Source organism: Microtus pennsylvanicus, chromosome 11, assembly GCF_037038515.1.
Source record: "Microtus pennsylvanicus isolate mMicPen1 chromosome 11, mMicPen1.hap1, whole genome shotgun sequence".
NCBI classification, from domain to species: Eukaryota; Metazoa; Chordata; class Mammalia; order Rodentia; family Cricetidae; genus Microtus; species Microtus pennsylvanicus.
Window position 1 is genome coordinate 2,168,215 of NC_134589.1, and position 12,729 is coordinate 2,180,943.

A 12,729-nucleotide genomic window follows, 5' to 3' on the forward strand; every position below is an offset into this window, starting at 1 on the left:
TCGGGCAGCCATCCCACCTTCCTGCAAAACTGAGCAATGCAGGCCTGGGGGAGCAGAGGCTTAGGTAGAATCACACTGTTGCTCAGCCAGCAGGCACTGTGTGCCTTTGGATAAGTCACAGACTTTTAGACCCTCAGCTTCTTAGATGCACAGTTAAGGAAAGCATGTGCATCAGAAGTGTGACGAGGATCAGTGAGACCATGTGTGCTAGATTTCGGGGAACATTTACAGGTGCTAAGTAAACAAATAGCAGCCACTTTCTCCCTTATTCGAATGCCACCTCTCAAGTTAGTATCCTAAGTCCCTCCTGACCCTAGACTCAGTGTCCAGCTGTTCACTGACTTCCCCTAAGATGCTGGCAGCTACAATATACTCAGTCACCAAGTCCTGTCACACTCTGGATCCTCGTCACCACTGCCCAGTACATCTCTGAGTTCCCAATAGTTCCTGCCCTGACTCCTTGCCCAGCCGCAGACCCCGAGTGGGACAGGCGTGCTTTCTGTGGGGCACTCCCTCCTGATTCCCCATCTCCCTCTGATCCAGCGATGTCCCCTGGGCCCCAGAAGTTCAGATGAGTTCTCCTAAGTTCACCTTCTGGGGAGCCAACTCAACACTCTGGATACCGTCTAACAAGTGCAAGATCCCAAGTTCAACCCCCAACAGCTCAAAAGGCAACAGGCAAAAAAAGTCACTCGATGCTGCTCTCCTGAGTGGAGTGGCCCTGATTTATCAGACACTGCGGCAGGCTCCCACCTACCAGTTTTGATCACTGCAGTCCCTACCTTAAGCAACAGAAAACAGAAGCTGACATCTTAGCAAATTCAGCAGAAGAGCAGGAGCAGAAGGAAGGGGAGTAGGAGCACTGCCCTGACCACCTTGATGTGGGAGTCCCCTCTGTGTGCTGTGATTACCATTAATGAATAAAGAAACTGCCTTGGCCTGTTGATAGGGCAGAACTTAGGTAGGCGGGAGGACTGGACTGAATGCTGGGAGAAAGAGGGTGGAGTCAGAGAGACGCCATGGAGCAACCAAAGATAGACATGCTGAAACTTTGCTGGTAGGCCATGCCCTCGTGGTGATGCACAGATTAATGGAGATGGGTTAAATTAAGATGTAAGAGTTAGCTAATAAGAAGCTAGAACTAATGGGTCAAGCAGTGATTTAATTAATACAGTTTCTGGGCAGCCAGGATGAACAAGCGGCTCCCTCCCTCCAACACCACCTTAGCATGGGGTCTGGAAGCGTCTACAGGACAGGAAACGGAGGCCCAATAGATTTGAAGGGTCAGCCACGCATGGGCTGAGGAAGAATGAGAAAGGAGCACCCCAGCCCACTTCCTACAATGGATGCCCAGCCTGGAGCAGCTCATGAAGTTGGCAGACCTTGCCCCAGAGCTTTTCTTCTGAATGGGTCTCCCTGTTGCTGTCATTTTGCTGGGTGGAGGGCTAGGCTCTTCTCGCAGAGGTCAAATGCCATGGAGACCAGGAGCACCGCAGACCCTGATCCTTACTGTGTCCGCATTTGCTCACTTGCTTTGGTATGGACTGCTTTACACTCCTCCAGGATACACCAGCCCACTGCATGGAGTGCAGTGGGTCTGCAGCTACCCTCACAGTGAAATCCCCTTTATGGCTGAGTGTTCCATTGGCTGTGCAGTCCACGTGCAGAACTCTGTCTAATGGACACGAATTAACAGCCAACTTGAGATTTTAATGAGCCCTCTCCAAATCGTTTGAAAGTATCACATGAGGTCAAGTACATGTACCAAACTCTGGGGAATCTGCTACTTATGCTTTCAACATGCAGAGGAATGCCCAATTATTTCTTATGTTTGTTTCTAAGTTTTATATGATGACAAATAATGCCTTAACTATAATGATTCAATTTCAAAAACAAAGCACTTACTGTTTCAAAGGAATAGGAAATCTCTAAAGAGGCCTCTAATTTCAAAGGAATCTCCAACAGTTTTTAAGAGGTGAGTGTCACCGCTATCCTGTCTGAAGCCTGCTGTGACTCTCTTCAGCCTTTTTCTGTGTATGACAGAGACTGTGGCATGGAAAACAGTTGTACTGTGGACACATGCAGTGTCACTTAATGTGTTATTTAATGTCTATTTTATATAACACTATGAGAGAGATGACTCTTTCCCCACGGTACTGAGGTGAGCTATCCTCCACGGTACTGGGGCAGGCTATCCTCCACTGTACTAAGGTGAGCTATCCTCCACGGTACTGGGGCAGGCTATCCTCCACGGTACTGGGGTGAGCTATCCTCCATGGTACTGGGGTAGGCTATCCTCCACGGTCCTGGGGTGGGCTATCCTCCACTGTACTAAGGTGAGCTATCCTCCATGGTACTCGGGCGGGCTATCCTCCACTGTACTAAGGTGAGCTATCCTCCATGGTACTAAGGTGAGCTATCCTCCATGGTACTCGGGCGGGCTATCCTCCACTGTACTAAGGTGAGCTATCCTTCACGGTACTAAGGTGAGCTATCCTCCATGGTACTGGGGTAGGCTATCCTCCACTGAACTAAGGTGGGCTATCCTCCACGGTACTGGGGCGGGCTATCCTCCACGGTACTGGGGTGGGCTATCCTCCACGGTACTGGGGTGAGCTATCCTCCATGGTACTGGGGCGGGCTATCCTCCACGGTACTGGGGTGGGCTATCCTCCACTGTACTAAGGTGAGCTATCCTCCACGGTACTGGGGTGAGCTATCCTCCATGGTACTGGGGCAGGCTATCCTTCACGGTACTGGGGTAGGCTATCCTCCACGGTACTGGGGTGGGCTATCCTCCACGGTACTGGGGTGAGCTATCCTCCATGGTACTGGGGTGAGCTATCCTCCACGGCACTGGGGCGGGCTATCCTCCACGGTCCTGGGGTGGGCTATCCTCCATGGTACTGGGGCGGGCTATCCTCCACGGTCCTGGGGTGGGCTATCCTCTACTTGCAGTTTTGTCAGGAAGGCTTGGACAGAGACACCGCCAGACTTTCAGAGTCCCTCATCAGTCACAGTCTGTATCTTCTTAGACCTGTGGAACTCGGCTGCTTGGGTGGACCACAGCTAGTTCAGGGCAAAGTGGACTGGGCAGAGAAAAGTACTGGTGGGGAAGACAGGGAAGAGAGGGTGGAGCACAGGAGCTGCAGGAAGTTACGAAGAGAAGTGGAAGATGGCAGTGAGGCACTGAGTAGGAGCAAGCTGGCTGGGCAGGGGTCAGAGTCAGGGACCGTACCCAGCAACGTTACAGTCAAGGGTGAGGCCCCAAGTCAGTGGTTCTGGTGCTGGGCATTAAGTGAAGGAAACACCAAGATGATTGGCCAGTTTCCACAACAGGCATTGTCAACTCCTGGGCACCCCCAACATCCAGCTGGAAGGAAGAATGTCGGGCTTCTATCTGGCAAGAGGGTAGAGCTGGCTGAAAAAGGAATAAGGAACTGGCATGTGGGTTCTGGGGTTGACACACTGTCTCTTCTGGTAGCCTCAGGAGGCAGCCATGCTATGTGCTACTCCCTGTCCTACAAGACCCTGCTGCTTCCCTCCCACAGCCTCCAGTAGTGAATCTTCAACCAGTAGCAAATGTTTCTCTCTTGCAAGATACTCCTTGACTTGAACAAGAGTCCCAAAGCCCCTTCCCACTACCATGACCTGACCCATCCCTGGGTATGGCAGGAGCTGTGTCATTTGACCAGAAAAACAGGGTCAGCTGCCAATGATGGGGCTACATGCTCGTCTGGATGGAGCCTCCACTTCTTTGCTGGCAGAGCTGTACAAAAGCCATGTGGAGCCTCCTAAGAGGATGCTGGGCTCTCTAGTTCACAGTGGGCTTGAGTCTGGAGGATACAGAGATACACGAAGCTTTTAGTAAGCAAGCATGGTAGCCCCACTGTGCAGCTATAGGCCATGAAGACTTACTCAGCTCTTTTCTGACCCTGTACTTCTGTGCAGAGATGCTAGGAGGCAGCCTCTCGCTAACAGCATACCCACTGGTAGAGGCCTATATGGGTTTCGAGACAGAACACTTCCCTTCTCTGCAGACTCTGTTTCAACACAGTCATTCCTTTACTCTTTGAACTGCCCACTTGTGGGTTTTTTTTTAAAATATTTAAATATTTATTTATTTTTGGTTTTTCGAGACAGGGTTTCTCATAGCTTTGGAGTCTGTCCTGGAACTCACTCTGTAAACCAGGCTGGCCTCAAACTCACAGAGATCTGCCTGCCTCTGCCTCCTGAGTGCTGGGATTAAAGGCGTGCACCACCACTGCCCGGCCCCAAACTGCCCACTTGTAAAGGACATCCTGTTTGCTATGAATTTTCCATTCTTTACTCTCACAGTGAGGTCTCATGATTGATTACGTTGGTCTTCACGGCCCTATCAATGGCCTATGCTGACTGTGTGGGTCTGGATTGGGAAAGGATCCACTACAGACGATGAGACACTGGCCCTAAAGGGATGCCCTCCCTGTCTATGAGAAGGCGGCTCCAGGCTTCCTGGCGGGCAGGGCCACATTCTCCCTCTACCATAGAACCTCATCAGCTCCATCTTGACACACTGAGAACACAATCCAGCTGGGGGTTAGTGGAAGGAGGTACAAGACTCCCTCCTCTTAGCATGGCATGAGCCACAGGATTCCTTCCAGTGAATGGAACAAGGTATGTGAAGCCGGCACGCTAACCCTGTAGGCAGATACCGAACTACGTCTTCTCATCTACAGGGAACTTGCTAAGGTGGGCATTCTTACACCAGAGATGCCCAGCATGCCACGGCTGCGGTCCCAGAGGAGAAAGGCTTCCTTGCCCAGCTGCATGCAGACAACTGTGGTTCCTAGGGCCCCTTCTCAAAGGACCCCTGCCTCCCATGTGACCTGTGAAGTTCATTCCCCAAGGTGGTCAGCGTTGAGAAAACTGCTGTGGGAGACCGTCATCCTGCTCCACCTGCTCCTTTCCCTTTGGCCTCTCTGGTACCCACGCAGTGTGAATGTGGAGGACGAGGCTGGTGTCAGGGATCTTCCACATCAGTCTCTGCACAAGGTCTCTAACAGGGACCGCTTGGCACCTCCACCTTTAGAGACTGGAATGGCAGGGCAGTCGCCATACCCGCTTGGCACTTCATCATTGAGCAATCTCCCCAGCCATTCTTTTGGTTTCTTTTTGTTTGTTTTGTTTCTTCGAGACAGGGTTTCTCAGTCTTGGCTGCCCCGGAACTCACTCTATAGACCAGGATGGCTCAAACTCACAGAGATTCACCTGTTTCTACCTCCTGAGTGCTGAGATTAAAGGCATGTGCCACCAACCTGGCTTTGGATTCTTATAATAACATTTTTACAAAAATTCTGGCTCAGAGGAAACAAGATGTAAGGAAGTCAGCTATTCTGAGGATGTGTTCTCTCCCAAACACTCACTGTATCTGTGCCCCAAAGTGCCATTTACACATTCCATAGGCTTCTTAGAGAGTGCTCTGCCCTCCCCTCTGCCATGCACAGCAAAATGGGAAATGAACCAGGTGGGTGCGCCCTCTGTGATGGACAGCCAGCTACTTCTCAGCAGTCCACTTCCACGCTTGGTTTCAATGTTACACTATCCACACTTTGGAAGGATGCAGACCATCCTTCCAAAGTGACTGCTGCTTACAGTCCATGAGGGCTGGACACCACTCACTGTGGTTTTGCCCCAGCAAATACTTAGTTTCTGGTTCTGGGTGGGTAAGTTTACAAACAACTTGCTCCTCTGGGTTCCTGGCAGTGGTAAAAGCCGATGTGTGTCTGCTAAAAAATCCGACTTTGCCACACCGTATAAAGGTCTTTGGGGTGAAGACTCATTTTTGTCCTTTCATTTTGAATCCACGAGCTCCACTTGTGTGAAGAGCGCTGCAGTTGGATGTGGAGTGTCCCCCAAGGCTCCCAGGCACTCGTGGGAGGTGGTGCCTAGAGGGAAGATGTCAGAGCACTGGGCATGCCCAGGAAGGGGACTCTGGGATCCAGCTCTCCCCTTCCCCTCGGTGCTTCCCAGCAGGCTGCCAGTGAACAGTTTGCTCCATCATGTGCTCCTGCCAGGAAGTGCTGCCTCAAAACATACCCAGAGGCAAGGCAGCCAAGAGACCATGGACAGAAAGCTCTGAAGCCACAACCGGCAGTGTAACTTTTTCCCTATAAACTCATTAAGTCGGCTATTCTGCTAAATAATGGCAGTTAAACCAGGTGCTATGGCCTGCATCTTTAATCCCAGCACATGGGAGGTAAAAACAGCAGATGTTTGTGAGTGAGGCCAGCCTGGACTATATGATGGGACCCTGTTTCAATAAAATAAAAGTAAAATAAATCTTAGGAGCTAGAGAGATGGCTCAGCAGTTAAGAGTATTGGCTACTCTTCCAGAGGTCCTGAGCTCACATGGCAACTCATCTGTAACTGCAGTCTTGAGGGATCTGATACCCTCTTCTGGTGTGCAGACATATATATATATATATATACACACACACAAAACACCTATATACATAAGATACATAAATAAATCTTCTTAAAAAGCAACGAAAAGTTGACAATACAGAAAGCCACATCAAATGTCTTCAGATGTGTTCAAAATTATTATTTTAAATTTTATTTTATTGGGAGGCAGAGGCAGGCAGATCTCTGTGAGTTCGAGGCCAGTCTGGTCTACAAGAGCTAGTTCCAGGACAGGAACCAAAACCACAGAGAAACCCTGTCTCAAAAAACCAAAAAAAAAATTTTTTTTTTTTAAATTTTTTTAGATTTTATTTATTTATTATGTATACAACATTTCTTCCATGTATGCCAGCAGGCCAGAAGAAGGCACCAGATTTCATTATAGATGGCTGTGAGCCACCATGTGGTTGCTGGGAATTGAACTCAGGACCTCTGGAGCTCTGGAGGAGCAATCAGTGCTCTTAACCTCTGAGCCATCTCGCCAGCCCCCCCCAAAAAAAAAATTTATTTTAATTTTATGTGTATGAGTGTTTTGTCTGCGTGTATGTATGTGCACCATGTGTGTGCAGTGCCTGAAGAGGCCAGAGAAGGGTGCTGACTCCCATGGAACTGGAGTTACAGGTGGCCGTGAACCCTCTCTCCAGCTCCATGCTGTATTAATTTTTACTGTTATGACTACAGTAACAGAATGATGAGCAGTGATAAAGACTACAGTGTGTGTCACAGTGTGTGTCACGGTGTATGTGTGTGTCACAGTGTGTGTCACAGTGTGTGTCACGGTGTATGTGTGTGTCACGGCGTATGTGTGTGTCACGGCGTATGTGTGTGTCACGGTGTATGTGTGTGTCACGGTGTATGTGTGTGTCACGGCGTATGTGTGTGTCACGGCGTATGTGTGTGTCACGGCGTATGTGTGTGTCACGGTGTATGTGTGTGTGTCACGGTGTATGTGTGTGTGTCACGGCGTATGTGTGTGTGTCACGGTGTATGTGTGTGTGTCACGGCGTATGTGTGTGTCACGGCGTATGTGTGTGTCACGGCGTATGTGTGTGTCACGGCGTATGTGTGTGTCACGGTGTATGTGTGTGTCACAGTGTATGTGTGCGTCACAGTGTGTGTCACAGTGTATGTGTGTGTCACAGTGTGTGTCACAGTGTATGTGTGTGTCACAGTGTGTGTCACAGTGTATGTGTGTGTCACAGTGTGTGTCACGGCGTATGTGTGTGTCACAGTGTGTGTCACAGTGTATGTGTGTGTCACAGTGTGTGTCACGGCGTATGTGTGTGTCACAGTGTGTGTCACAGTGTATGTGTGTGTCACAGTGTGTGTCACAGTGTGTGTCACAGTGTGTGTCACGGCGTATGTGTGTGTCACAGTGTATGTGTGTGTCACAGTGTGTGTCACAGTGTGTGTCACGGTGTATGTGTGTGTCACGGTGTATGTGTGTGTCACGGTGTATGTGTGTGTCACAGTGTATGTGTGTGTCACGGTGTATGTGTGTGTGTCACAGTGTGTGTCACGGTGTATGTGTGTGTCACGGCGTATGTGTGTGTCACGGTGTATGTGTGTGTCACAGTGTGTGTCACGGTGTATGTGTGTGTGTCACAGTGTGTGTCACGGTGTATGTGTGTGTCACGGCGTATGTGTGTGTCACGGTGTATGTGTGTGTCACAGTGTGTGTCACAGTGTGTGTCACGGTGTATGTGTGTGTCACAGTGTGTGTCATGGTGTATGTGTGTGTCACGGTGTATGTGTGTGTCACAGTGTATGTGTGTGTCACGGTGTATGTGTGTGTCACAGTGTGTGTCACGGTGTATGTGTGTGTCACGGCGTATGTGTGTGTCACGGTGTATGTGTGTGTCACAGTGTATGTGTGTGTCACGGTGTATGTGTGTGTCACGGTGTATGTGTGTGTCACGGTGTATGTGTGCGTCACAGTGTGTGTCACAGTGTATGTGTGTGTCACAGTGTGTGTCACAGTGTATGTGTGTGTCACAGTGTGTGTCACAGTGTATGTGTGTGTCACAGTGTGTGTCACGGCGTATGTGTGTGTCACAGTGTGTGTCACAGTGTATGTGTGTGTCACAGTGTGTGTCACGGCGTATGTGTGTGTCACAGTGTGTGTCACAGTGTATGTGTGTGTCACAGTGTGTGTCACAGTGTGTGTCACAGTGTGTGTCACGGCGTATGTGTGTGTCACAGTGTATGTGTGTGTCACAGTGTGTGTCACAGTGTGTGTCACGGTGTATGTGTGTGTCACGGTGTATGTGTGTGTCACGGTGTATGTGTGTGTCACAGTGTATGTGTGTGTCACGGTGTATGTGTGTGTGTCACAGTGTGTGTCACGGTGTATGTGTGTGTCACGGCGTATGTGTGTGTCACGGTGTATGTGTGTGTCACAGTGTGTGTCACGGTGTATGTGTGTGTGTCACAGTGTGTGTCACGGTGTATGTGTGTGTCACGGCGTATGTGTGTGTCACGGTGTATGTGTGTGTCACAGTGTGTGTCACAGTGTGTGTCACGGTGTATGTGTGTGTCACAGTGTGTGTCATGGTGTATGTGTGTGTCACGGTGTATGTGTGTGTCACAGTGTATGTGTGTGTCACGGTGTATGTGTGTGTCACAGTGTGTGTCACGGTGTATGTGTGTGTCACGGCGTATGTGTGTGTCACGGTGTATGTGTGTGTCACAGTGTATGTGTGTGTCACGGTGTATGTGTGTGTCACAGTGTGTGTCACGGTGTATGTGTGTGTCACGGCGTATGTGTGTGTCATGGTGTATGTGTGTGTCACAGTGTGTGTCACGGCGTATGTGTGCGTCACAGCGTGTGTGTGTGTCACAGCGTATGTGTGCGTCAGTGTATGTGTGTGTCACACATGGCTTTACATTTTCGAGAAATCTCGTATTTACTTAATAAATCTGGGGCAATTTCTTTTTCAGTATAAGATCCAAATAGGCCAGAGGACCCCTACTGTGGTTCACAGTCTAAGAAGGGAGGTGGGAGTTTGAGGCCAGCATGGTCTACAGAGCAAGTTCCTGGACAGCACAGGCAAGGCTACAGGGCACCAGCAGTGTGAGGACAGGAAGTGGGGGCTGGGCAGGAAGAGGACTCAAGGCCCGCCCCAGTCACTGTTTCCTCCAGCAGTTTACAGCCTTTCACAACAGCTCCACCCGCTGGCGAGTGTGGGTCCACAGCCCACCCTGTCCACCTAGAGTTTCCTTCCTTCCCCAAGGCTGGTGCCACCCTTCACCAGACCAGGACACTGAGGTTCCAGGAAGCCCACCCTGCTACAGAGACAGGCACACGAGGAGGGTCCCAAGCACAAGAGAACTGCTGGACGGACTTACCACATGGCATGCATGTATGTTGGTGGGAGTCGTGGGCTGCTCACTGGAGTGCAGTTATACGACCTCATGATTCTTTCTGCCAATAAAAAATTTCTAAACAAACTTGCCACCAGCAGGTCCTGTCGGAAGAGCTTTTGGAAGAGATCTGAAGGCAGATAAAAAATAACAAGGAATCTTCAGTGATTTGTGTCCAGCACTGGAAGCCAAGCACAAAAGCTTTCTTCCATCAAAAATTATTACAGACAAGTTGAGACTGACACACACGTGTCACTGGCAATACACACACACACACACACACACACACACGCACATATCAGTCTACATATGATCAAAAACACAAATCCCAACCAACCTATAAACAAACTACACACGTTTTATAGCAAGAATTCTGGTTTCAACAGATAAGGACAATGTCAACACTTATTAAGGAAGCGGAGCCCTGGGCCTGCTGGGAAAACATTGCTGAGGGACGAGCAGGGCTGATGTGGAGCTTGCCACCTGCCCTGGTCCTAAGCACTTGACCCTTGGTCCCTGCATGACATCACCACACCCAACCCTCCTGAGGCTCTTTTGCTCTCCTTCCTGTTTTTCAGTGCCCGTGAGCTTCTTCATTGGAGGGGACCAGTGATACTGTTTGATGGTGGTGTCTCTCACCCCGAGGGAGCACATTCCAGGCGATGGTGTCTGTGATGGCTGTGAAGATCCAGTTCAGCTCACCCAGAGGGGTTCTCCGGTCATTCAGCCGGCCAGGAATCCTAGACAAGATGGCGTCTGCATTAGTGCTGCCATGGCTACTGAAACAGGCAAGGGAGTCAGATGTGGGAACAGATCTTGATGGAGAGGAAAGGACAGGCTGGGCTGTGGCTGGGAGGTTTTTCTGGAGTCCCTGACATTCCCAGAGTTCACGCACATCTCCTTCAAGGAGACAAGACAGTCACTATGTAGGCTCACCCTAAGTAGCTCCTATGCTTTGCCCTCCAGGAAGACACACACCAACACTTTTCTTGTTGCCCTTACAGGTATGGACCAAGCACAGCTGGCAGCATACAGCTGTACTGTTCCACACATGCAGCACAAGCCCAGCTAGGCTCAAAGACACACATCTCGTGGTCAAGGGATCCACTGCTGCGGAAGGGCCGAGGAACAAAGGCCTACCCTGTACAGCTTACTTACTGCGTAGCCTTTGAGTTGGTCCTGAAGACCTAGACCTGCTACCAGGAAGAGCGCCACTCCGTGGGAGGGACAGGTGAGGAGCAAACGTCAAGTACGTGCACAGAGAGTCTGGCCATGCACACGTGCACACTCCAGGCAGGGCATGGAGGGCAGGCGTGTGCACTACGGAAAGGAGGTGGAGGAAAGCTGCACCGAGTGCCAATCCAGGAGCAAGCAGACTGCATCCTGACAAGGCGGAGGGTCCATGCCTAGGACACGGATGAGTCCACTGCAGGCCAGAGCAGTTCAAAGCCCTAAGGTGCGGGCAGGCATGCCCTCCATCTTCTGCTCTGCCGCAGGCTTAACTTTACCCACCAGGTAGCAAGTTTAATTATATCTGACTAGAAACTCTTTCTTCCTCCCAGAAGGAAAATGTTCACAGTGATTTGGTTTAGAGACTAGAGTGTGATTTGCTATTTATAAGGTGGAACAGATTAATAATTCCCATTATAGTCACCCATTTGATGGTACTGTCAGTAAGAACAGCTCAAAGACTCAGGAACAGAGAGGAGCAGGGCCAGGCGAGCTACATAACACAACTAGGCAGAGTGAGCCTTTCCTCCACTAATACCATCTGTACAAATACTCCTTGTCTTCAAGGAGCTTTAGTGACAGTCAGCCAGTTCTCTCCAGTTGCCAACACAGAGAGAACACTGCTGACCAAGACGGTCACCTGAGCCTAGTGATAGAGGCTTTACTAGAGTCTCAGCAGAGAAATGGCTAGCTACCGAGCTCAGCTTCAGTGTGACTGACACCATGGGACTTACAGACTGCCCTCTCCCCCAACCTCAGCTGGTCTTCCTGGTATGGTGAGCCCTACCCTACAACAGTCAGTGTGGCTTAGCCGCTGCACTAAAAAAACAGAGTACCTGGAAGAAACTGGGAGGAAAGGTCAGATGTCCTCTTTGGGCAAATGTGAATACCCTGACCCCAGGTCAGCCTGCTCAGCACCAAAGCATTCTCTTCCAGTGAACTCTTAGGCCTTGAGCTTCCATACAGTCCTAGGTATAAGCAGGCTGGGCCAGGAGAGCCTCCTTTAGATGAGCGAACACCAGAGGTAAGTGGCCACCAAGCGTCCACAGTGTGCAGTCTCCAGCAAGGGATCTACTGTGCCACTCCCTGCCCCGCTATAGGCGTCAAGCACACACTTAAAGAACTGCCCCCCGCCCCCGGGTCACACCATTCAGGGAAGGGTCAGAGAAACTATGGCAACATTTGGGGAAATAGAGCAATCACACTGGGAACATATACAACCTTGTCTTCTAACTCAGTGCGAAGCTTCCCAGACAGCAGTCAACACCCCCTTTCCCTTGAGACAGGATCTCACTATGTAGCCCTGGCTGTCTGGAACTCACTCTGTAGACCAGGCTGTCCTTGAACTCAGAGGGCCCCATCTGCCTCTGCATCCCGAGTGCTGGGATTAATGGCATGTGCCACTGTGCTTGGCCACCAGTTAATTCTAATCCAGGAACTTATTAAGGAGATGTACTTAGTACAGGACGTACTAAGGCAGAGTGTGGCTTTATTAAGACTGTGACAAGTTAGAAATGGGCTATGTGACCAAAACCAAGTAAACTACAGGACAACTATAGAGAAACTGGCTACTAGATGCCTCATAGTGATTTTTTATGACAGCTCAACATGTGCTTTATAATAATAAAGGAACAAGTCAAGGGCACAGCCAAGATCACACAAAACAGAGAGCAGCAGGAAAACCTCCAAGTG

General features: G+C 50.1%; 1 protein-coding gene across 2 annotated transcripts in view; it reads right to left on the reverse strand.

The window, feature by feature from the left end:
• Positions 1 to 12,729, reverse strand: part of Rptor (regulatory associated protein of MTOR complex 1) — a 306,486-nt gene that overhangs the window by 93,208 nt on the left and 200,549 nt on the right. For both annotated transcript variants that reach the window (XM_075989895.1, XM_075989893.1), the window contains 2 exons: positions 10,447 to 10,547; positions 9,793 to 9,937 (listed from right to left, as the gene is read on the reverse strand). In XM_075989895.1, coding sequence (XP_075846010.1) covers positions 9,793 to 9,937; positions 10,447 to 10,547 — 246 coding nt within the window. The remainder of the gene's footprint in view (positions 1 to 9,792; positions 9,938 to 10,446; positions 10,548 to 12,729) is intronic.